The sequence below is a fragment of the Ceratotherium simum genome, chromosome 37, assembly GCF_057802395.1.
Source record: "Ceratotherium simum simum isolate JZ-2026a chromosome 37, ASM5780239v1, whole genome shotgun sequence".
Classification (NCBI taxonomy): domain Eukaryota; kingdom Metazoa; phylum Chordata; class Mammalia; order Perissodactyla; family Rhinocerotidae; genus Ceratotherium; species Ceratotherium simum.
In genome coordinates this window covers 14,734,926-14,761,609 of record NC_141936.1, presented here as the reverse complement: position 1 = coordinate 14,761,609, position 26,684 = coordinate 14,734,926, and the positions used below count along the sequence as shown (strand labels likewise).

Here is a 26,684-nt window from a genome sequence, read left to right as displayed (position 1 = left end):
AAGAGCCACTCTTAGAAAGTGTACGAAATGTACACATACACAGACGCATACATATACACACACTATTTAAAACAATATTATAAGAGTAATAGTATTCCCAAGAAAAAAATTGCCTATAAATATTTAACTTAGTGCTCAAAATATTTGTTAATTTTAAGTTTTATATGGAGAATTAAAATAATTTTATTTATGTTTGAGTCCCTAAAAGTTTTATATGGAAATAATTTCATAACATAATTGCCAAATGACGATAAATGTTACAGCCATTTCTCTATTTCAGGCATGGGAAAACAACTCTCTTGAAAAGTGTGCTTTAAATTATTTTAAATACTGTCAAGGAGCAAACTCTTTCTTTTGCTTAAGGAATCAGACAAACTATAAATACATGTAGGGAATTTAATTTTAAAGTTTTAAATAAATATATTTTTAAATGGATGCAATTTTTAAAATCAAAGGAGTCACATGTGCCTAGATGTGTTTTGGGGGTGTGGTTTGCAGGGAAAATTTGAGGGTCTTGGGAATGTCCAACTTAAGAAGCAGTAATGTTTCCCCCAGCGCCATGGTAAATAATCACTAAATATTTAGAGAAATCAACTTTTCAACATGGTGCTTTATGTGTGTAGGTATTCCACTTTGCTATGGGACACATTGGGTGCCCATATTTTCTGGGAAACTCTACTACAGTGTGAAAGACCCAAACAGTAATTATATATATTTGTTCACATTGCTTTTTTTCTTAGCTCTTTAAATGGGACACATACTGTAGAACTGTAGAAAGGACAGTGCTCCAGAATGTATTTTTCTAGTTTATAAATCCCAAGTGAGTAATAGTACTGGGCTGGGAGCAGAGTCCTTCACCAAGGTTCAGCCACTTGCTTCTGTGGCTTCAGACCAGCTGCTCAATAATAAGCATTCTTATATCTATTTGCATCTCGTGTTAACATATCATTTTATAAAATCTCATTTAATAATCTCCATGACACTGTGAAGTAGATAAGGCAAGAATTTTCTCTCTACTACAGACGAGGCACTGAGGATCAGAAATTAAATAATTTACTAGCCCGTAGGATGAGGAGCCCTCATGCTTAGAATCCAGGTGTTATGATGCGACATCTTTTACTCTTTCTACTCAACCGTAAGCCTCCTGCTTAATGTTGATTAGCTTAATGCTGAATTTCCTCAAAAAGTTATCCCTAAGGTTAATCCCTGCTTTAAAATGCTATTTGTGGATCTTACTGTTTAGATCATGAGCTTTGGAATCAAGCTTGGTCAGCCGAGTTTAGCTGTTCTCGATGTGTGGTCCCCAACCAGCAGCGTTAGCATCACCTGGGAGCTGCCTAGAAATAAAAATTCTTGGACCTCATGTGAGATCTACCAAATCAGAATCCCTAAGGGTAGAGCTCATCAATTTGGTTTTTAACAAGCTCTCCACGTGATTTTTTTGAGGCCCTCTGAAGTTTAGGATCACCAGCCTGGCCTATTCAGACTTGCAGTGATGTGCTTATGACACTGGGTCACTGACTCTCAAACTATCTTAGTAACGTCTCTCCTAAGTTAGATTTGTGACTGCTTTGACTCAGCAGTTTTTCTGGAAAGTTTACTGGAGTGGGAAGTAGGGTGAGATATCTCTAAGATTAACTTACTTTTTAGTCTCTGGCTTTATGATATTTTCCAGAGGACTGTGTAAAGGCAACATAATGGTGGAAAGTGTGTGTCATTACAGAGGATATTTGTTTGGCTAGGAAAAGTACATAGAGTGCATTCGTACTTAGCTCCCTCTAATTGAATCCCACAGCCCCGCACTCAGGGCAACACTGGGAAGGAGAAGATGGATATTTTGCAGATTGCTGAAATGGAGAAATGATGGACATAAAAGGAAGGTGACTTTTTATCACCTCGCAAAGTTTTAGAAGACCCTAGGTCAGGGTTTCTCAGCAGTGGCATGATTGACATTCTAGACTGGATAACTCTTTGCTGAGACAGCTGTCCTCTGTGTTGTAGAATGTTTAGTAGCATCCATGGCCTCTGCTCACGAGATGCCAGGAGCCACCCCTGCCAGTCACAACACTAAAAAGTGTCTCCAGATGTTGTTAAATGCCCCCTGGGGAACAAAATTTCCCCCACTTTGGTTGAGAACTAATGCCCTAGGGCATTCCCTCTCTCATTTTCCCCATCTCTCAGGGCCAACGTTGAGCAAAGTGCATGATGCCCTGGCTGGGCTAGCCATCATCTTGTGAGCCTTCCTTCTCTTGGCTCTTACTTCAGGACCAATTTAAAAAGAGGAGGTTCAGGTTCTTGAGAAACTTCATCGCTGTGCATTGAAAATAAATCCGGAGAGGTAGACAGTAAAGCCAAGAAGGCATTCAGTACTCTTATGCTCCCGGCGGTGGCCAACTTTGAAAGAATAGCCAAGGGTGGGAGCTATGGAAGTAGATGAGCTGTAAAGAAAACTGTTAGCTATTAGCGTTTCTGTAGGAGGTAAATGTTGCAAGCTTTGATGCTACAGAGAATTCTCTGAAGGCCTGTGCAAACAGCACCGTGCATAAGCTGGAGGAGTGAGCAGGCACAGGGAACTGAGCCTTGCCTACCGCTGAGCTGGGCTTATGGCATTAGGTAGATGTGATCTTTGCTTCCATATACCACTGATTTCCTCCCTGGAGATATTTGCTTCTCATAAATAACCTTTGAAATAACCTCTGGGTTTATTTTCGGGCACTGCTCATCTAAATTCATTGTCCCCAGTCAAAGCAATCGTGACTTTTTTAAAATACAGAAGAATCCCCATCAGGACCCACTTTGGAGGTGAGTTGGCTGGAGACGATGCTCTCCTCCCTTCACAGTTAAGCTCTCTGAGTTCTCCCCTTTGGGAAAATTATCTGATAACAGCCATTAACTCCTCCCCCATGCACATCTGAGTTCCAGCTGTTCCCCAGAGATCCCTGTTTTTAAAAATTTTTGATGGGAAGGGCCTTACAGGTTAAGGGAACATTATCCAGCAGTGTGGGGAAAAAAAACACTGAGGTCGAGAAAAAACCTGACCAGCACTGATGAAATCACACATAGACAAAATCATCTACAGTATTTCCATTCCATAATCCTGCCGCTGCTTAGAAAAAGGAATGACAGAGAAAAATCTTAATTATTCTCCCACAGAGCCTGAAGGAGAACGAACATGCTTGGCAGCCTATGCCTAAGGAAGTCATGAGCGCCAGGAAAAGAATGATAATCCTTGGCCTTTAAAAATAGAGTAAACAGATTTTGTTTATTTAATTTAAGAAAAAAATTGGACTGCTCATTTTGTAAGCCAATCACATAAACTTAATGGAATTTTTATTTCATCTCTTTGATAGGACTTCTATTTCCCAAATTTTCTGAGCGGGTGGGCTGCCGCTATGTTCCTCTAAGGGACACTCTTTCAGGGCAGATTGTGGCTGGTTTCCATAAGGATCTACAGAGCCCAGTGGGATGATTGTCGTGAAATAAATTCCGCTATGATGGAGGCTGAGCATGACTTTATCAGTAGTATTGAAACAAGGACTTCCCTTAAAGCATAAGCTAGTGCAAAACCACCTAGTAAATAGGGAAGTATGCCACCTAGGTAAGGAAATGAATGCTTTCCAGCATAGCTTTGCTAAGAATTCAGGGGGAAGGGCAGTTTCAACTTCAACTGCAAAACTATTCGATAACTGGTGACATCAACTCTCAACTGAAATAGGTTTCACTCACTCAGCTGCACACTCACTCCAAAGTCTGAATCATTCTTATGTTTTTATAGATACTTTCCTCACAGATTAGAGGTTTCCTTTTTTCTTTCAAACATGAGTTGTCCCATTCACCAGTAGCTGGTAATTAATCATAAAATAAGACAATAGATTCCTGTTTTCTTTCCTTACTAAAAGCATAATAAATGATTTATTGCCCTTTTTAGAGATGAAATAAATACCAGTGTTTGCCATGTTCTGAAATCTGCAACTTTCCTCGGGGTCATGAGAGCAATGTGGGGCCACGCAGCCGGGATCTGGGTTTGTAAGTAAGCAGGGTTTCCTTATCTCCAAAGCTTGGGGGCTGAACTCAGGCAGTGCAAGGCTTCTCAACCCTGGCTGCTGGTTATGAGACGGTGGGGAGCTTTTAACCACAGTGCTCAGGACCTTGGCCCAGACCAAAGAGTAGATCTCTCTGGGGAAGGAAGAGACACCAGCATTTTTTTTTTTTCAGGGAAAGATTCACGCTGAGTTAACCTCTGTTGCCCATCTTCCTCTTTTTTTTCCTCCCCAAAGCCCCGGTACATGATTGTATGTCCTAGTTGTAAGTCCTTCTAGTTATTCTATGTGAGCCGCCACCACAGCATGGTAACTGACAGACGGCTGGTGTGGTTCCACAATCAGGAAGAGGACCCAGGCCACAGAAGCAGTGAGGACCAAACTTTAACCACTAGGCCATCAGAGCTGGCTCCAGACAGCAGCATTTTTAAAGCTTCCCTGGTGGATTCAACGTGTAGCCAGGCTTGAAAATCACTAACTGCAAGTCCATTCCCCAAAGGACGCTCATAGCTTTCTGAGATTCCCAGCAAAACAGTTTGGGAAACATTGCAAACTGTGAAAGCTTCTTGGATGGTCACAATATATCTTTGCATATTGTTCCTCCTCATGACCTGCAGTTAAAGAACATGAATTGTCTTTAACTTGGCTGTTTTTAATGACTCGACTCTGAAACTGTTTTAATTCACATTCCGCCCATTAGAGGAGCTTCTATTTGTCAGAGCACTTCAGGAAACACTGAACTAAATACTCTAGGGACTTAGGGCAGCTTCTAGCTCTGAGATTCAATTTCCATTCTATTCTGTTCTGCTCTACACTATTCAACATGCAGTGTTGTCCCCAAGATATCCCTTTGATTACTTACAACATAAAGACTCTTGCTTGTCTCCCTTAGTAGCAACACATGAGACCCATAATCATTATCTTTGAAGAGAAATTTTTAAGGTATCTCCAGGAACAATGCTTTGGAGGAGTGATCTAGGATGCTTGTTGCTAAATGAAGGGGAAGACTAGTTTTGAGGAAGATTGGGGATTTTCCCTGTAGGCATAAATACATCTCCCTGACCCTCTTTGTAAATTAAATTTTATAGGTAGCACCTACTGTTTTACAGTGAAGTCTCCTGGGTGACAGAAATGACAAGGGCTCTGAGGAAGGCATGTTGCTTGGGATTAGGTAATCCAAAACCAGGATTACCAATCCAAAGACTTAAAAGGGGAGTTTATATAGGACTGACTGTGAGAGGAGTTCTAGATGGTATGGGCCATGATAAAACAGAGATAACTAATTATATAAATTAAAATTTCCCTGTACCTTTGTCTTTTCTCAAATATAGACTTGCCAAACTTTGTCCTAAAGTTTGCTATTAGCCAGGACAACCTTGAATACATCTGGGTATATATATGCATAATGAGTTGCGTGACTAGTTACTGTTAAGAAGTATTGATTCTCAGATTTGCCCACCTGGAGCATTACACTCTTGACTGCTTTTATGAGATTACGTGTTTGGTCCATTACTGAACCAGCACTTCTTGAAGGTGTTCATGTTCCAAATAATGTACTAGATGCTGGAGACAGAGTGAGGATCAAGATGGACAAGTCTTAGAGACTTCTGAATGACATCTAGCCCATCCAACATGTCTTCCTAATGATGCCTGAAGAGTTCTTAACACAAGACTTGAATGAGGCAAAAAAAATGTTTAAATAAAATTGTCACATTACAGAAGGAGTATTGCATATAGGTTATTACCTGTAGCATAATCATGTAAGCAATAAATAACACATTCTATAAAACACAAAGTAAGAACCTAATTTCGATGTACTTGCTCTCTAAAGAGGTGATGAATTTCTTAGCCAGGTTGTGGTTAAAGAAAATGTCCCTTTGCTGGTTAAACTCATATCCACTTCCTTGGGCATCTTGGTCTCACTATCCTTTATTATGCACAAATCGTATTTTGTGTTGAACACTATCATCCCACCCATCTATGTTGAAATGTTTTCTTTTCTTTCGTTATGAATTTGGGTCACCATCATAGCATGACTGCCGACAAGTGGTATAGGTCCGCACCTGGGAACCTAACCCAGGCTGCTAAAATGGAGGGCATCAAACTTATCCACTAGGCTGCAGGGTGGCCCCTCGTTATGAATTTTAAATCAGAGAATTTAAGTATCTGTGAATTTGCAATGGCTCAGCAACTTCTTGAAATTCAGACTTGAAAGAATCTTCAGCAAATACATTTCTATAGTTTTTATTACAATTATTTGTCTTTGGAAAGAACTTACTAAGTTGACCCTCCTCCAATATGTCTGCTGCAATGCTGTCTGCTACAGATGGCTTCTCTTCAGTGGGTTGGGCTGGGGGGGTCTTTACTCTGCAGTTAGTGAATTTTCAAGTTATGAGAGATGCTTGCAGCCCCGACTTTTGGCAGGAGACATTTCCATATTGGGTATCATCTTGGAAAGGCTCATCTTCTCTATAAAAGTCATTGATTCTATGACACTTTCTTTAAAGCAATAAAAGATTTTTCAGGCTGTGAAAGTTCCTGATTTAACCATTTATTTAACCAATAAAAATAAAGAATACTTTCTTTATGTGCGGCATTGGCCGCACATTCTCAGGTAGTAAAGGCTTGGAAACCTATATCTTGTCTGGCCGTGGAACAGGAGATGATGAACAGGGATATGGAGGAGGTACTGGTGTGGACTAAAAGGATGTGAGTTGAGCCTAGGGCCTGGATGGAGCAGGTCAAAGGCAGAGATGTGTCCCTGAGTAGTTAAGTCCAGGAGAAGGTCCATGTGCCTCCTCACATGATGGCCCACAGGACTGGTATGTAATAGGAAGAGTAAAGTCCTACTAGATCCCCAGGCCACTCCCTACCCCTTTGCCTGCTGATGGTTAGAAGCCTCTGTGTCAGGGCCATCAGAGGCAGCACTGTTTGAACCAAGCCATCTTGTCAAGCATTATATTTATATTCTAAGACTCTATACTTAGAATTTTTTTCTCCTAAAAATATCCCCATGTGCCATGAGTCTTAAGACTGTGCACAGGCTCTGGGGATAGGCAGTCCTGGTTGAAAACCAACAATTTCAAGCTGTGAGACCTTGGATAAGTGACTTAGACTCCTTACAATTCATCTTTCCACCTGCAAAACAAGGACAATAATAGTCTGTAATTCATAGGGCTGTTTGGAGATAATTCATGTAGAAGATAGTGCCTTAAACACAGATGATTATAATTTTATTATCGCTATCATTATTATTATGAGTAATTTAATCCATGCACTGTGCCAACTCATTAAATGAAGTATCTGGGGTCATTAATCCTCAGTTCGAATGTAAGCCATGTAGCACAGCACAAAGAGGCAGATTGTTGTAGAAGTGGAACTTTCTGGAACTGACTCTACCTGTCAATTTACCAATCAGGGTGTGTTTCTTCATTCATAAAAAGGGTATAATTATATGATACTGCATATTCACAATGACGTTGTGACAAACATCACTTGAGGAATAAACATATTTTGTATAAATGTAAAAGGCTTTGATAATTTACATGTTACTTCTACGATGCTATATCTTATCACAGTTTATTTAGTGCAGAGTAAAGTAGGGTCTGATGAAATAAGAACATTTTTATAACAATTTTTATATATATTTTTTATTGATGCCATAATAGCTTATAACATTGTGAAATTTTAGTTGTACATTATTGTTTGTCAGTTACCATTTTATATTTTTTAAAAAGTGTATTTAAAATACATTCCCAAAACATATACTGTAAAGAAGGATGTCACCATTCCCAGTCTCAGGAGGAAGTACAGGCTGGTGCAGAGCCATGAACTGGGAGCTACAGAGTGAAATCTGCTTATAGTCATATTTATTGAACATGTACAGTGTGGCCAACATAAAAATAATGGGAGAATTTTGGGGGGCCGGCCCAGTGGCACAAGCGGTTAGGTGCGCGTGCTCTGCTTCGGCGTCCTGGGGTTCGCAGGTTCAGACCCCAGGTGTGCGCCCACGCACCACTTGGTGGGCCATGCTGCAGCGGCGTCCCATATAAAGTAGAGGAAGATGGGCACAGATGTTTAGCTCAGGGCCACTCTTCCTCAAGAAAAAAGGGGAGGATTGGCATCGGTTGTTAGCTCAGGGCTAGTCCTCCTCACAAAAAAAAATAAATAAACAAATTAAAAAAAAATAATGGGAGATTTTACACAAATGTGTGGATTTTTATACTTTCCCAAAACAACTGGTAGAGCTATTTTCCTGACATCAGGCTTAGAAGGAAACTTTTCTCACTGTCTCCACGGCTACCATCCTAGTCCGAGTCACCGGCTGCTCTCACCTGTGTTAGTGCAGGGGTCTCCTAAATGATCTCTCCCACTCTGTTCTCACTCTCAAGCCCCATTATTAACTCAGAACTTAGTTCACACCATGTCACTCTTTTGTTCAAAACATCAAAAAGTTTAACAATCGCCTTGACAGGGAAAAAGGAAAAACCTTGATTTATGACATCTGCCGATTTCCCTGGTGTAAATATGTCCACTGTGGCTGATTTCAAGCTACCAACATGAAGTCCCATTGAAGTTGGAAGATACGTGCACAAGAGGCTCTGCCAAGCCAATGAGCTCTGGCTCCAGCACATAACTAGCAATCTCTCCAATGGCTTTCCAAGCCACTCACAGCAAAGTCCCTTCAATGACCGTGAATCAGGCCCATATTTCCAGTTACCTCTTTAATCTCACTTCCAACTCTACTCTCTTCTCACCAGTTTCACTCTTTACTCCTTAGTTATGTAATTTGTAAAATGGGGGTTTATTTGTAGCAACACATCACATGAAATGCATGACCGCATTCAGCACACTTAGGAAGAAAAATATTTTATAAATAAGTTGATGGGAACACTGGCAGTTCCCTAATGTGAGGGAATGTGACACATAGATCACTGCGTTTCATTGAGCTAGACACATTACTCAATGACTGTCTTCCCACAAACCTAGATGTGAACCAAAGTTTCTGTCACCTGATTTACTGTGAATAGTCTCTATATGTCTGTAGGAAAATGGGAAGTATTAGTTTGCTTGACTTGGAGGATGACTTCAAAGGGTAAGAATGAATCAGTTGCTATGATGCTGTTGGTCAATCAAATCCTGTCCATTGTGTAGGCTCTGTCACTCTTGCTTTGCTCTGAGGTGACCAGTTCTGCTGGATTCACCTTCTTGTCACAATTAGCCACTCATTTCTGCTCCAGAGCCTGCTTGTGGTTTTTGAAGGAAGATACCAGATTTCAAGATATGAAATTCCATTCCTTCCAGAAAACTGGGCCCTACAGAGAGTAAAAGAGGTTTGAAAGAAATGATTTGCAAATAGGCCTTCCACATGTATCTGTCAAGGTATGGTTTTGCTGTGTCGTGTTTTTTCTGAATTTGGGGGTCTTGTCTAGGAGAAAACTATGGAACTTGTTTATGTCTGTGTTTCCTATACTATTATTAGTAAAAACTAATAACATCAACCAAAAACAATGCATTAACTTCATCTAAACTCTTTAAATTTGGCCAAAAAAAATTCAAAATACTTTATTTGCTTACCCTGCAGAATTAAATTAGTAGTGCTCATGCAACTCCTTCATTGCACAAAGTTTACACGTGTGCTTATTTTGATAATTTATAAGGAAATATTAATAGGTCAATTTTTCTCTTAAAATTCTTCTAAATATTTACGACTATGCTAGGGCTTATGGCAGTTAAAAACAAACATAAGAAATAGCACCGATTCCTCCCCCACTTCGGGAACTTTTACTTCATTTGGGAATAAAAAATTAAAATTATGAAATGAATCGGAAAAAACATCTCTTCTATTTGCACTTCTGTGGGTTTAGGAAGTAGAGACGTTTAGAGAAATCAGCTTTTAGTGAGAGTTGATTGAACTGTACTGGAGGATGAATTGATTCTGGATTTTAAAGGACAGGTAGAATTTGAAGAAATGGAAAGAATACCTTCTACCAGAAGAATGAATTATTCCCTCATCCCCCCTATCTGAAGGAGGTCCTCCCTATTTTTCTCTTTCACATCATTCTATTTTCTTCCTAGTATCAGTATTAACCACCTGGCTCCACCCCTAGTCTCTAGGTTTGGAGAAGATAAATAACTTGTTCTCTGTTGAGTGACTGGAACCTAGCACACTATCCAGCACAGATAGGTCTTTAATAATTATGGCTTAATTAATTAATTGGATAGGTATTAATTAATCAAGTATCTGTTTTTGAAGGGGGTCATCAGCAGAGAATGGATACTGGTGAATATCCTAGCAGAAAATAAGACTGAATAGGAGTGGTGTTGCCACTTTAGAAAATATTTTAAATGGATCTTCAGTAGACTGACCCAGTAATGCTATGGCAGAAAGACAAGAGGAGAAGACTGCAGACTAAACCTGGTTTGCTGCTTGAGGTCATTTGTGCGTGTGATGATGACAGCCTCACTTACTACTACCTTGAATTGACTGATCATGACCTCTGCATTTGACACACCCATGGTCACCACATTAATACTGCAGTACAAGGATAACGATATTGAGGGTATAGGCCAGGCAGTGATAATGAAGATTGATCATAAACCTTAAGTTGCAGACAGAAAGACAAGATTTATAGCAATTCAGGAGGAACACAGAGAAGATTGCAAGACCAATGGATAGGAGGTTCCAAAGAAGTGTCAAAGGAGACTTGAGGTTAAGCAAACAGAGGTAGTGAGCCAGAAAGACAAGTGTTGGTAGCCAACGATACAGATGCTTAAAATTGAGGTTATGAAAGGGGAGAAGTTATTGGTAATCAACAGGTCCAGGTTATGACCACAAGATGGTGGCTGAGATAGGAATAATAAAGATATCTTTGAGGAGAAGATTTCAAGAAATTGAGTGGCCAGGGAATGTGTGTATATTTAACACTGTGTCTCGTGTATTCCTCAATTAGCCTAAAACTTACACGTTTTCATCTTCCATTTTTTAAACTAAATGAGTTGCAATGAAAATCTCTTGGTGATTCCAATCTGGATTCAAATCCTGTATTTTCCAAGGTTTGCAAACTCTTTAAGAGAAAACTGAAACAGAAGCCCCCAAATGACAGTTATAAATGGGGGGGGGGGGAACAGCCTTTGTCAGAGAATCATTAAGTTAATTGTCCTCCTTAAGTTGAACCATTGTTCAGTAAATAAGAAACTCCCTTCTCAATAAGGCAGCCAAGAAGTCATATTTCCCCGGTTCCCTTAGATCTGTATAAGATGGGTTCATTTCAATAGGGTAAATCTTAAATTTAAATGTGCTCGCCATTAAACTGTAAACCCTGAGGGGTGTGTATCTTTCATGATTGTACAGCACCAGCTCATTGTGCTGTCACATGCAACAAATAACAGATGAAAAATATTATAATGAGGATAAGATATTGCATCCAGTATAACGGGGAAATTGTTTCTTTTTATTTTAAGACTCACTGTGGGCATTAAAACTGTCGCTAATATGTTGTGATAATAGCTTCTAATTTGTTATGAATAAAGATGTGGAGGAGAGGATGAGGTTTGATCAAAGGCAAATTTTAACACCAGACCCTGAAGCCCCTAAGGGCTGGACCATAAAGCTCATAATCCAAGTGCTGGCATTGACACAGAGCATTAGATTCAATTATTTTGTTTAAAGGAAACCAATCAGGGAAAGTGAGTTGTTCCCGGAAAGTCATTGTAGTAAAACAGGGAGCCAAGCTTCTGGTCTCCGTGTGGGCAGTCTATGGCATCTATATTTCAATCTATCACGTTATTACATTTGTGCGCATTAAGCAGATGTGCAACCTGTTATGCATAAAGACAGCACATTGGCCACTCCATTTAGAGTAAGTAATGCATCTGTGAATGACTATTTTGTTCATAAGCAATATCTCTAGTGATTCACATTTCCATGTCACTCTGATTCTATGGATGACAGATGGAAGGTTGGTTTTTAGAACTGCAGGCATGAATTTTTTTTTTTTAAAAGGACTTCAACAATGCCAAGGAGTGCAGTTCTCAGCTTTATCAGTTTGCCAAGGTAGTGAGTTCCATAGAAAGATTTGTGAAATGGTTTTTGTTGTTAAACAGGAAAAACACTTCATGAATATAACCTGATTTTGTTTTACATTCTCGTTTTAATCTCACAAATATTCTGAGGGATCATTGAGTAATGTATTACTACTCCATTTGAGAGATGAATGAATCTATTTGGAAATGAATTCCTCAGTGGTCATATGATTTAGGAGCAGAGCTAGAAATAGAATCTCCTAACTAGGGTGTGTGCGTGTATGTGTGTGTGTGTGTGTGTGTGTGTGAGAGAGAGATTTATAGGGTCTTTCTCTATAGATGCAGAGATTATAGATTTTTTCCACTGGGCAGGTACTTCCTGGAAAAAAGGTTGCTTGACTATTCATTGACTATTCAGTTGTGGGTCTTGAGCTCAGTTCTCTTTAGAGGTTGGGGATTTCTGGATGACATAATGTATTTATTCTCTATATTTCACTTTATCTCTTTACTTCCTTCCAAACTAAACTTCTATTTAAAAAAAATTTGGTCTACCAGATTTATTTTAGTGAAACAAAATTTCTAGACAGTTGTAACCCTTTAATTTAATATATACATGGAAATAATGAGTTAAATAATTAAGTATATATTCCTTTTAATTAATGTATACATTTAATTTAAATCCCCAAACTTTTACATGTTATTTTTTATGCTTAAAGATGCACACCAAATGCCATGGAAGATAAACGAATGTACAAAATTTTATCCCCAGCATCAAAAATTCTAGACTCTCATGTTGGTATATAATAGCTATAAGACAGAAAGTAACAAATAATACAAAAGAAATTCAAGCTAGAGAGGAGAGAGTGTATTGATGAAAGATTCAGGGAGGAAGTGGCATTCAACTTAGGCCCTGATGCACTTGAAATTTTTTAAAAATGGAGATGTAGTTTGAAGAGGAAAGAACCTCAGTGGGACAGAATTATGTGAGTGGGTAATATTACAACAAGACTGGAGAGGAAGTTGGACCAGATAGTGCAAAGCCTAAATTGCCTTACAGAGGAACTGGACTCTAATTTTGGTAATCCTGAAGATCCTAAAGAAGAGGAATGAGGTAATCCTATTTCTTTGTTAGCACTATTTTTTCAGGTTAATGATTAGTGTAGGGGAAAACTGAGATAGAGAATTCAACTAAGGGTATCATTTAGTAGCCAAGACCAAAAGTTTTTAAGCCTTGTAGATGGTTTGGAAAATAAGAGACAGATGTGAGATCTATGGAGAAGAGAAAGGATTTATTGTCCAGTTGAATGTGTACAGAGGAAGAATATAGGTGTCAAATTACTTGGAAGTCTCTGTGACTAAGAGAATGATGATGCTATTGAAAACAAAGTTTCAAAAGAGGGAACAGGGAGACGATGCTGAGTTTGTTTAGGAACATACTGACCTTGAGTTTCAAAGGAACATCTGTTTGGAAATATCCAGCATTTTGGGGAGAGGGCACATATATGTTCCAGAAGGCAGGAAACAGTGCAATAATAGATTTAAGAACCATGTAAATAGGATAGAGTATTAAAGTCTTAAAAATTGATATTTGCCAAAGACAAGGCAGAGAAAGGAGAATAACGGAAACAGAACTGTGAAACACAAGGGGCAAGAAGAGAAGTCAGTGAAGATACCAATAGGAGCAATCAGAAAGATGAAAAATAGGATAGGATGAAATCAGGAAGCCAAGGAAAAAAGGACATTCCAGAAAGAAGCTGGGGTCTAGAAGAGAGAAAACAACTCTGAAGAGATCAGTAAGCATTTAGATGGAGAAAAAAAAAATCACCCAGATTATGCAATTAGCAAGGAAAATGTGACTTTTAAGAAAAGCATTTCAGTAGCCTCTTTGGTGGTAGAAGTCAGAATACACCAGATACAGAGAGCACATGGTTTGTGGAACAGCCATAGGGAGGCAAGACTTTTGAGAATTTGACAGCTTGTTTAAAGGGGCATCCTTAGCAGCTAACAATGTTTGGGGCACAAAAGACATACTCAGTAAATGTTTGTGAATTAAAGATGAATGAATGATTTAATAAATGAATGAAAGAGAAGAAGGAAGCAAGAGTGAAAGGGAAGGAGGAAGGAAGAGAGGGAGAGTATAAGGAAGGAAGAGAGAAAGAATGAGATTGATGGGGCAGAAACCCCCAAGTGTTTGAGGGGGAAAGTGTTCCTAAAGGAAGTTTGGAATGTTTTGGATTGCTGATGAGAATAAGCCAGTGGAGAATAAAGAAGAATTAATGTATGTAGAAAAGTCCTGGTGAGACAGATTGAGTCAGAAGAACAGAGAAAGGTTATAGTTAATGATGTAGAGAAATTCAGAGATGGAGAGGAGAAAGATACAAGGACCTCTCATTGAAGGACGACAATCTTCTCAGTGAAATAGACCTTGAGATGCTCTGCTGAGGTCCTGAGTTTGGATTTACCAAAATCGAGGTGTCTTAAAGCTTTGAAACAGTCATTATGAGGTATGTACCTTTTGTAACTAAATTATCACCTTAATTTTTAAGGACAGTAACCTCAAGGCACATTCAGACAATTTAAAAATGTTACATAGAAAGACATTGGATGAATTTGGGTTTTATATGGAAGATGAAACAACAGTGTATTTTTATTCATTGCTAGCTCATTTTCAGAATGATTCTGTAAACGCATGTCTAGGATTTCCTGATCTCTCTGAGACGTATTTCTTCCTTTCACCCCCATGACTCTATTTAAACTGTAAAATATTTCTGGGACCTGAGCAGAATATTTTACAAGTGGCATGTCACTGTGCTCAAATAGTCTACGTCTATAGGAATTGTCTATGACGTTTTCGAGATCTCCTTTTGTCCAAGAAACTTAGAGCATCATTCCATTAAATTTTAAGATGCTATTATCAAGAGAGGAGCATATTACAAATATTTGGGAAGGGTGAGTGTCTTACATTTAAGACAGAGCTGACATTAAAGCTTTTTTATTCCAGTCCTTTGATTTTGCTTGGCAAACTGTATCATCTCTCTTCTAAAAGGTAAATAAATAGGTGGTTGTGCACTGGGGAGCTTTACAGATTCAAGGAAAACTCATTTTTCTGGCTGTAAAATTCATGCCAGAAATAACTTTGGGCTATACCATTTCCTTCCTGCCAATATTATGGATAATACAAACTGCAAAATGGAGTGCATATTTTGCTAGTTTTGCACACAAACAATATCAGAAGCTTCCACCAGTGGTGTCAGTATCTACTGCACTGTCATAGATGATGGTCTGGGCTCAGAAAGTCACTAAGTACCCAACGACTGATATATAACTTCTCAGAAGAGAAAATATACTGAAATGGTACTGAAGAGTATGCCATCTGATACTTTCTTGAATTGTTTGGCTCTTTCCTGAGTTCAAGGCATTGCTTTGTATGTTATCACCACTAGGAAAATGTATTCTCCTTCCAGGGCCCATTTCCAAAGTGCTTTAAGGATGTAATTGTTCAAATAATTTTCCGTGATCTTTTTTATGATTTTTTTGACTGTACACAATTCTTGAAGGAAAATTTGACTTCTCTTTAAGTCAATGGCCATCTCTAAAATAAATCCCTTTGAATCAGCTATCTTTGAGTCTTTGGTGCTAATTTTTTTTTTTTTTTTTTGTAGGGAAGAATGAAATCCACATTTTTTGAGGCTTATTGAGCCTATACTATGTTCCAGGCTCTTTGCTGGTTGATTTATTTATAGTAGAAGATCCAACACAATTGGGACTGATTAAACAAAATGTAGAAAAATTGGAGAAATATTAAAAAGAGAAACATATAAACACATATAAAAGTCTTTTAAAATCTAAAGTTGTAAGTACACATTGTTTGCCAAATTTTGAAATACAGTCTTTTATTTGTGTGTTTTCCCTAATTGGAATTCCATATAGTCTTTATGCATAAAACATGCACATTAGTTGTCACTTTTTAATTTAGTTTCAGTTTCTTTAAAGTAGAGCCAGACTATAAAGACATTTGGCAAAACAAACAAACATAGTTCAGAGTCCTTCTAGATTTAACAGATTTACCCTAATCTTAGCAAATCCTACTAGACCTTTTTTTTTCAGCAAACCTCCTTTTGCTGAGTATCTTCAAAGCAATCAACAGAGCTTTTCATTAGAGTTTTCAGAGAAATTCTCATTGATTTTTCACACTCATATTTCTTTACTTTATGAAATATTTAATTATATAATTACAGCGACAAATGAAATTGACATAAGCAGATTTGAGAGCAAACCTAACTGACTCTCACAAGCATACAACTACAATTCAGTCTCCAGACCAGAAGGGTGTGGCATGCCAGAGAGTAGCCTATTGGCTCTGGGTATTCAGAATGCCATGGCTGTTAATCAAGATGTTTTAAAATTTAAAGAATTAGATGTAATCCAGGGATTTGTTAAATAAAAATTAGTTTAGAGGCTTCTATGGTGTTAACTCAGGCATCTAAATTATCTACAAACAATATGACAGGTAGCCATTAGTAGACTCTATTTTGTTTCAACGGTGAAAATAATTATTGGATAATCGTACCTGAGTCTCATAGTGTTATTGTAGCTTTTCTTTCCACTGGTAGTTTGAGGATGCCTACGTCAAAAGAAAAAAGAGAAAGGTTCTGAAAATATCTAGCAATTTTTCACAGGTCATATCTTTCCTTCTCTTCCATTATCCCTACCTACTTTCCATTTGCTGCAAATAATTAATGGCCTGCCCCTCAAGGGGCTCACAAACCAGTAGAGGAGATCAACTCACAGATGACAACTGTAGAGTGTCATAAAGGAGGTGCTTTGATATGGAGAAGCACAGAGCCCAAAATAGCCCAGAGGAGGGGCATTGAGTTCAGCCTTGAGAAAGCCTGGCTAATAATGGAAGGCTACCTCATAGAAACCACATCTGAATGCAGTCCTAAAATATGGTTTAGCCAAAGGAAGAAGTTCAGGAAGAGAGAGCAGCGTGACTATTTGACTGAGGTCACAATTTAACCCTTCTGTGTCCTCAAGACTCATTGCCACCCTTTTCGTGTGGTCGGTCATGAAATTTATCTCTGAATCAACAATCTGGAACATAAGTAATGTGGAAACATGTTACATCAGAGGAATCTTAAGATCAAGGAGGGAAACTGTTGCAGCTGAGACTTGGTACAGGATCCAAATCTTAAAAGACCTTGAGTGTCACATCAAAGTTTGGATTTTTAGTCTGAAGAAATGAAAAAGCTATCAAAGGGTTTTAATTTAGAGAGTGACACGGCAAATCTGCATTTCAGGATAAATCTGGGAGCACTGTGGGAAAAGATCAGCTCAGAGGCAACTGCATTAATTTAGCCAAGAAATTATGAGTGCCTAAACCAAAGCAGGCCAGTGGGGGTGGAGAGGAGGGGATTAAGCTGATCCCTGCATTCAGATTATTAAATCCTGTAACAAAGAGAAGAATTAACAGTGTATGAGTATTCACAGATTTTTTTCCTTTTTCCTTCATCGTAAGTTTAGAAAATGGTAACTGAAGGAAAGGAGAAATAGAGCAGAATATCATTAAATAACACTATCATCCATCCTGGTGCTTAAGAAAGTTGAGAATTATTCTTGAACTATTTGCAGTCATACATTTGCCCATTCATTTATTTGATAAATACTTATCGGGTGCCCTTTTTGAGCCAAGCATTGTTCTAGTCATTGGAAATACAAGATATAAAGGTCCGATCAAGTTCTGCCCAAACACTTCTGTAATTTCTCAGTTTCTCTAGATCCCGGTGGTCAGCACACAAATTCTCTTCTCCCCACTTCTTTCCCTAATCTGATTAAGTCTTACTCATGCTCCACATCAGCTGAAAAGCCACTTCCTCCCACGGGACTTCCCAGACTCTCAGCTGTGGTCAGCACCCCAGGACTTAATCTTCCACTGCACCTGCCTGGTGCTTCCTCTAAGAGAACATATGATCACGTGGTACTGAAATCATGCTGATTCCATAGTCTATGATTCTCCTAGGACGCTGACCATTCTGCTTTGGTCACTGCACGACAAAGAGTAGGCACTTGGATATTTGGTGAATAAATAGTGAGCAAATGAATTAAATGCCTCTACATGGATAGCTGTTGCTTCCTCCATAAAAATTATACCTTTAGAAAACCAAACCAAATATTATACTTTAACCTGGCATTATGTTAGTCCCTTCTAGTCAGGAAGTTCAAGGCCATTATATGTTAACATTCTGTATTTCTAGCTTCTACTTCTAGGTTGAAAAAATGAGCCACATATGGTTAGCTAAACTCATTTGTAAAAACTTGGCATGTTCTCAAGCCACATTCAAAACTTATGTCAGTTTTGAAGACACAAAAAAAATATATTTTCCAGAACCTCCCCTTCTTTTGTTGAATTTTTGGAAAAGATCTCCCACGATGTGAACTTCTGTAAACTATATTCTAACTTGAATCTGAATATCATGATTTGATTTGAATTTTCCGTATACCCTCTCTTCTTCAAGCCATGACACTTCAAGGACTAGAGAAGTCTTATGTGTAGAAATAAGGAATGTTTCAATTTTAGATTCTAAAGTACCATAGATAATAACATATGTTAATCTTAAAAGCACTTGTCATGTTTCAAGTAAAAATAAGTCTCTTAAAGATGTTCCATAGAATTTTTTTCTGGCTTTAATAAGCCTTATATTTCAGTCCTGCCTCTTTAGAAACTCAGAACTGAATAAAAGGAACTTTGATAAAGGGTAAAAAAAGTCTCTCTACTCCTGGCTCTACCCTCTTCCCTTTATTATGACTAAGCATCATATTAATGGGCAGCAATATCAACCTGAAACTTGGCAATAAGCACTTTGTGATGAATAATGCCATAGTTGTTTTTCAAGGATAACTCCCTAGGCATGATTTTCTTAAGCTCTAACTTTCATAATAGTCTTGAATTATCATGGAGTTTGACAGAAATAACCATAACCATTTCATAGATTTGCCCAACTCTATATTATAATTGCCCAACTAATAATTATAGCAGAATGAATAAATTATTTATTTTTGTTCTTTTTCCTTCACTTTCAAGCAAGATTTTTTTTTCCTAATTTGGATTTGGAAGTATATTGCCTGACAATTACTGTCAAAGCCCTCTTACAAAAATAAGCAAAATGCATTTATATTGTTAGAGTATGTTTTCCTTTATGGTGCTATAAGGTGGAAACTTACTATTAAAATGCCTATTTTACAGCTGGGAAGGGAAAGATAAATATTGGTACAGAGTTGCATGGCAAACCAGGAAGGTAGAAAAGGTAAATTAATATTTGTCTAGCCTCTACTTGTACTGCCACTTTGCTAGGTGCTTTTGAAATTTTGAATCTTCTTTTAATTTCTTACAACGATCCTGGAAAGTATTTCCTCCATTGTAAAGATAAGAGTAATCAAGTCTCAGAAAGTATGTCTCTTACCTAAAATTAGATAGCTAATCAATCTTTGATTACATACTTATGTTTTTTCTAAGACATCAAATTTTAGGCAGAGTTGAAATACCCGAGCAATGAAAAATAACATACTTGATGCTTAAGAACATCAATTTTAAGTATAACGTCTGGAGAGAACGGAAACTGGGTTCTCTCTCTTTGGGACAGTTTTTTTTCTGTTGTTTTATTTTGTTTTTCTATAATAGTTCTCCACAGCAATTAATCAAAAGGTATATAAAGATCCCATTTTTAACACTTGACTTTGATATCCAAGAAGCATCAATAAACAGCCAGACACAGGAAATTGACGTCTGAAAAAAAATCTAGGAGCGTTAAGATATTAGGAGCACAAAAGCAGAAAATAGATATCATTGAGGATATGAAGTGGTAAAAATGAATGTTTGAGCCTAAGGCAAGAAATCCACAGATTATGGTTTTGAATGAGCAAGTGGGGCTCAGGGAAGACATTAAGGGTAATGGTGAGTGAACAATTTGGAAGAAAATATGAGCACAGTTTAATTTTACTGGAGCAAAGTTTCCACATCAAAATACATCGCGTGATTGAAAATACATATACGGAGCAAACACATAAGGCAGTCAGTTATTTCTATTTATAGTATTAAACAGGAAGGATATTTTTAAACAATATATAAGTATGATGCAGTCACTTCCTGCTCTGGTCCTTTCCTGACCTCAATTGCATTTTCTGACATAAGTTATCCAACAGCATTTATTTAGTAACCACTGCATTATACTGATTTTTTTTAGGACTTTTTCCAATATAAGTGTCAGAAAACTCAACTATAATTGACTTCAACAAGATGGAATTTAGTAGGTGACACAACTGAAGGGTCCTAGGATTTCTGCAGCTGCAGAAATAACTAAATGCAGGTCTTCTACAATGCCCCAGACCTGGTCCCACTAACCTCCCTTCGTGGTGGCAGGAAGGATGAGGTGAGTCTGGGTTTCTACACAATACCCAGGATTTACTCTGATTAGACTGACTTGAGGCATTTGCCAGTCCCTACAATAGTTGTGGTGGCCACAGGGATCTAGTGGTTGATTGGCTGGGTCTGAGCTGGACTGAGAGGAAGGAGACTGGTCTCCATACAAGAATTTCCATTGCCAGGAGTAGGGAGAAGGAATCCCTGGGAAGCACAAATGACAAATGTGCACGAAATTCTCTAACTAAGCTCTCTATCTGGCTATCTCCAAAGTGGACTTCCTTTCTTTCTTCATTTTTCCTTCATAAAACAAATATGTTGGAGCATTTACAATGTGCTAGTGACTATCATGGTGAGCGAGAAGACAGGCTACCCGTCCTTATGAAGCTCAAGGTGAATGGATGGGAACATCCACTTCATGAATAGATAACAGGCCTTTATGAATTGCATGACGAGTTCCATCTGCCAAAAATTGCAGCAGATGTAATTAATTATGCCTCTCTCTTAAAAGTCTGACTTTGGGTTGAGGCATAATACCTGTCAAAAAGCGAAAAGATGTAACACAGTAATCTCTTGGCTCTTTCTATGTCCAATTTTTCACAGGCATTGATTGCTTTACATGGAAACGACAGCTAGAAGAGGCCAATGTTGAAGGAGAAAAGGGGCAAGTTCTGGAACAGGAGCCCTCTGGTGGGGTGGCGTGGAGGGGCTCACTGGGCAGCACAGGGTTGGCATTTGGCCTTGTGTATCTGGAGAGAAAACAAGACGGAGGCAGCATCAAATACAAACTTTTTAAGTTATAATTTTAAGGAATAAAGTGTAAATATTGATTTCCTCTTAGTCATTCATTGTAAAATGCCTGACATGGAGGTCTGAATAGTTGTAGTTGACGGTAGTCAACTCGTTCACAGGCACATTTCATTATCTCCTTTCCAGCTGTTGCCTCCATGTCCCTTTCAGATTTTCCTCATTTACTTTATGGTTGAATGTGCCCTTCCCCTAATACTAGATAGATATATCTTCTTGAAAAATCAACAGAAAAAATCCAGGTTGCTCAAAACTTTGCAAAGGCAGAAATACACCAGATTACGCATCAGTGTCAAGGATGGATTTTTGAGTTCAGATTCAGAGAATTGTTCCAGAAAAAAAAAAAAATCCAAGCAAGCACACTCCTAGGTAACCCAGCAGTCTGTATCTCAACTTCCTAGATATGCTTGAAAGAGGAGGTATATATGGAATGGAATTCTGTTTTTTTCCGATGATTCCTAAGGAAGACTCTACTGTGACATATTGGCATGTTTGTTTCAAAATTAAACACAGAAGCTACAACTCTGTCACTTTTAGAGATGACATCTCACCTTGGTAGTTCACCCTTCTCAGGGGTTGTGTTTTCATCTCTGAAAGAAAGTAGTTCTCAGAAGAAGACACACAATATTAATGCTGATGGATTTTCAAGAAGATAGCAAGACAAATAACAATCTCTGTTGAATAGCCTTGTCAAAGCAGTTTTGAAGTTCTTGTCATGCATCTTTCTTTCTGAGTCCTGATCAACAGGTGCTCTGAAAAATTGAAGCAAGTATTGAAGAAAGTGAAGAGCATGAGGACTATAGTTGCCTGGATTATCTTGATACTTTGAGTTAAATGTAGGCTTTTGTTTTCACTTTGTGCACAGTTTTTTGAGGTTACGTGATACTATATACCACCCTTTAAAGACATGGCCTTCCAATGCAAAAGATGATCCCATAAACAAAATTCAAGCGGACAGGACTTGGGTTCTGGCCCCATTGCCTAGTGGTTAAGTTCAGCATGCTCCACTTCGGTGGCCTGGGTTTAGTTCGTGGACGCAGACATACACTACTTGGCAGCAGCCATGCTGTGGAGGCGACCCACCTACAAAATAGAGGAAGATTGGCAACAGGTGTTAGCTTAGGGTGAATCTTCCTCAGGGGAAAAAAAAAAAAAAGAAAACAGGACAAAAAGTAGGAATTTTAAAGCTAAAATCATTGACTACATAGTGTATATCAGACTCTGCACTAAGTTCTACATATGTAATATTTCATGTGAACTAGATAACAATTCCATGAGGCCAGTACTACTATTGAACAGATAAAGAAATGGTCTTAGGAATTGGTAGCTAAAGTACAGTTGCTAAATGTTAGAGCTGGGGATGGAGGCTACAACTCGGTGATTCTAGGGCACAAATGTCCAGGCCTGTCCATTAGCCAATAACTTGTTTGGGGGAGAAGTTTACAAATATTTTAGCAATTATTTGTTGGAAAACAACTCCCCTAGATTTAAGCAATACATTATTTTTTTGTGTTTTATAATAGAAAAATTAACCAACAGACAACTAGGTCTTGCAACATTGCCTTCATTTTGTGAGAAAAAAGCATACTTGTTTAAATTCAGGATTATGAAACTTATTTTTATTTTTATAACATGAGATGTGTCAGGCTTAATCTATCTTGAGTGTTAGAGTCTTAGTGCAAAAAGACTCTTTCTTCAGCCCACATAACTTTCACTTCAAGCCAAGTTGTTCCTATAGTGGAGTTGGTTCTACCTCCCCAACGACCTTTTAAATGCTCAGTCTGAAGCAAGAGAATGACCTATTTTCACAGGCATTTCTTATTTCTGGGGTCTCATGTTTGTTTTTAGGCTTTGTTTTCCTTCTTCTTTGGTTTCTGAATGTCATAGGTTGTATGATTGTTCCCAAGTATGTCAGTTCATGCCTTCAGAAAGCAGACACCCTGCTAGTGTGAGAGATTTATTGAGGAGGATGCCTGGGAGGGAGAGGGAACAGGTATAGGCAGGACAAGCCTCCCGCCACAATGCAGTGTGACACCTGTGAAAGGAGAGGGGGAAGGAAAAATGATTGGCTAGAAAGAGCCTCAGACCATGGCATAGCTAGGGAAAGTCTTGGCCAGCCCAAAAGGGAAACTCAGACACAAAGACTGCCCATAAAGGACTACTTCACTGGGCAGAAATAGCCAGGTCCCATACCTCATCATTGGATAGGAGCTGTCCAGAGACAGAGTGGTCTTGACTAAAATCCTTTACCAGATTTGAAGACTCTGTAGCTTGTGGCTGTCAGCCAACTGCTGTCCTTAGAGAAGTTTCTCTCTTGAGGGAAATCTGAGCCACAAACCTTCATGGCTGCACAATTCACCCCTTACACTCAGCAGATGCTCTTCTGCAGGTTTGGGGAAACAGCTCTTTCATAGCTCCCATGGGACTCTTCCTGAGGTGAACCTTACAAGGAGGGAATTAGTGCAATAAACTATAGCTCTCATCACTGGAGTTTATATGAGGGCTGCAACTGATACTCATTATCTCCCTCCTCCAACATTTATTCTAAATTCACCTCACTCTCACCCTCAGCTAACACCTCTGTTGGTTCACAGGTTCGGATCCCAGGCGTGGACATATGCACTTCTTATCAAGCCATGCCGTGGCAGGCATCCCACATACAAAGTAGAGGAAGATGGGCACAGTTGTTAGCCCAGAGCCAATCTTCCTCAGCAAAAAGAGGAGGATTGGGAACAGATGTTAGCTCAGGGATATCTTCCTCACCAAAAAAAAAAAAAAACAAAAACTCATTTCCCATTATTGTTCCTACTAGGAGGTAAAATTTATGACAAACATTATAACAATGTGAAAGATACAATAAAGAGAATTACAAAACCTTCCCTCGAATTCCATGGTGTTATAAATGCAAAGCAAACTTAAAATTAAGGTTAAAAAAAAGCCTGAGTAAACTTGTGTCTGGAAAGGTAGACTCAACAGGCTTCCAAAATTCATATACTCAAAGTTACATTTTACCATTCATGCATGTCTAAGAAAATCTGTCAAATATTTCTAACAGTGTTTCTTTTTGTTTTCTCTATTGACGAATGAACATAAATGGAGAAAACTCTAGAAAAATCTGTCTTTTAAAATTTTACATTGTCATTCATGCCCTTTCTCTCCATAAAGGACTCACTCTGATTTAATAACATAGAGAAAGGCCCAAAAGTCATTGACTATATGATTAGTTAAGCTTCAAACTGAGATTTCTCTCTTTTTTTTTTTTTTGGTCAGGAAGATCAGCCCTGAGCTAACATCCATGCCAATCCTGCTCTTTTTGCTGAGGAAGACCGGCCCTGAGCTAACATCTATTGCCATTCCTCCTCCTTTTTTTCCCTTTTTCTCCCCAAAGCCCCAGTAGATAGTTGTATGACATAGTTGCACGTCCTTCTAGTTGCTGTATGTGGGACACCACCTCAGCATGGCCGGAGAAGTGGTGCCTCGGTGCGCGCCCGGGATCCGAACCTGGGCCGCTAGGAGCGGGGCGTGTGCGCTTAACCGCTAAGCCATGGGGCCGGCCCCAAACTGAGATTTCTTATATGTTCAAATTTTCGTTCAAACTTTCCTATGTAAAACTTAAGAACCTTACATTTGGAAACTTTGCATACTCTGAATATTTATGAGGTATTTAGAACTATCCCAGGATAGTTCAGATGACATTTTAACTACACGTCTTTATTAGACGTTGCTATTTTATTCTGTGAGGCTAGCTTATTAGTAGAACTAAGTTTCTGGCATAACTGAAGGATTCTGCAGAACTAAGAGAGGTTGACAATTCCTTCACTGATTTAAGGAAATATTTTTCCTTCCTGCCTTCCTCCTTCCCTCCCTTTCCTCCCCTCTACCCTTCCTTTGCCTCCTCCTCTCTTCCCGTTTCCCTTCTTCCCTTTCTCTCTCTCTCTCTGTTGTATCTGGTAACGGAGCCCCCCTTTGTTGTTGTCATTGCTTGTTTTGTTTTTCCCACTTTATTAACCTGGTAGAAGTAGGGATGATTTTGATAAAGTGGAGGAGAGCCTCAGGTGCTGCCACTTGACATCAGTCATGTGTCGAAAGACCGTCCATGAGTCATTGTCACGGAATTCTTGTTTACTTTATACGCCACTGACAAAGTTTACTTCCAACTAAGAAAATCAATTGAAGATGAAATGTGTGATGCAGTGTTTTTTTCTTCAGAATACTATTTTGAGAGTATCTAGAGACCAGAATACCAGAATATCTGGAAATAAGTGTTAGGATTTCTAATTATAATCAAGTTATATTTGCTTTATTGTCATATTTAATGCAAAAGTATAGAATGTTTTCATGCTAATGGAAATGTTTCTTCACCCGTCTAAAGTTAAAATATGAACTATTGCCTATTATCAATATGCTTGTACCCGTGACCTTGCACACCTGGCTCCGTTTCTCTTCACGGATTTCGGTCTCCTTTCTCTTACAGCATAGGTGGAGAAGTGGGACGGGGCCACGACGGCACTTACGTGGGCAAACACTTCCGCATGGGATTCATGACCATGCCTGCTCCTCAGGACAGACTCCCCCATCCTTGCTCCAGTGGCTTTACCGTGAGGTCGCAGTCCCTGCACTCGGTTGGGGGAACAGATGATGACAGCAGCTGTGGCTCCAGGAGACAGCCACCACCCAAACCCAAGCGAGACCCCAGCACCAAGCTGAGCACATCCTCGGAGACGGTCAACAGCACACCCGCCAGTAAGAGTGGGAAAGCCCCCGAGCGGACCGAAGGTAACTCACACCATGCCTACATCACTAGAAACAGATTTCAGATTTCACATTCGGGTCAGCTTACTAATGAGCATCTGCCTTCCTCCCTGGGTCACATAATCCTGCTTCCATCTCCCAGAAGTCCCAGAAAAGAAGAACTGGGGGAGTGGGGTATATTTATTGGGATGTTGTCAAATGACGCTCAGAAAAATATATTTAACTTATATCATCAGAAAGGGAAGGCAATATTTGAGTTTTCTTATCCTCTTAAAGTTTTGAATCATTAGGAAATAATTTTGCCTAGAAATATATCTAAAATGTATGTTTTCTTGCCTTTTTTAGTATTACTGTAACGAAACTCAGTGGGTTCATCTCTTGATGAGTGAGGAGCTGAAAAGCACCACCAAGGCAGAAGTAGGTGAAGAAAAGGTTTATTGCTTGTGCAAGCAATGGAGAACACTAGGGATAGCTCCCAAAGCAGTGTCTCTCGGATGGTAGGGACTTGATACACAAGAGAGCAGAGGATAACAGTTTTATTTGTAACAACTGTGTGCCTTTAGGGCACATGCTTAGCAGGTAAATATGCTATTACATACATCGCATGATCTGAAAATGGCTGCTTCGACCCCCCCAGAAAGGAG

General features: G+C 38.9%; 1 protein-coding gene across 1 annotated transcript in view; it reads left to right on the top strand.

The window, feature by feature from the left end:
• NYAP2 (neuronal tyrosine-phosphorylated phosphoinositide-3-kinase adaptor 2) overlaps positions 1-26,684 on the top strand; it is a 245,581-nt gene that overhangs the window by 67,931 nt on the left and 150,966 nt on the right. Inside the window, exon 2 of the mRNA XM_087424529.1 lies at positions 25,763-26,064. Coding sequence (XP_087280655.1) covers positions 25,763-26,064 — 302 coding nt within the window. The remainder of the gene's footprint in view (positions 1-25,762; positions 26,065-26,684) is intronic.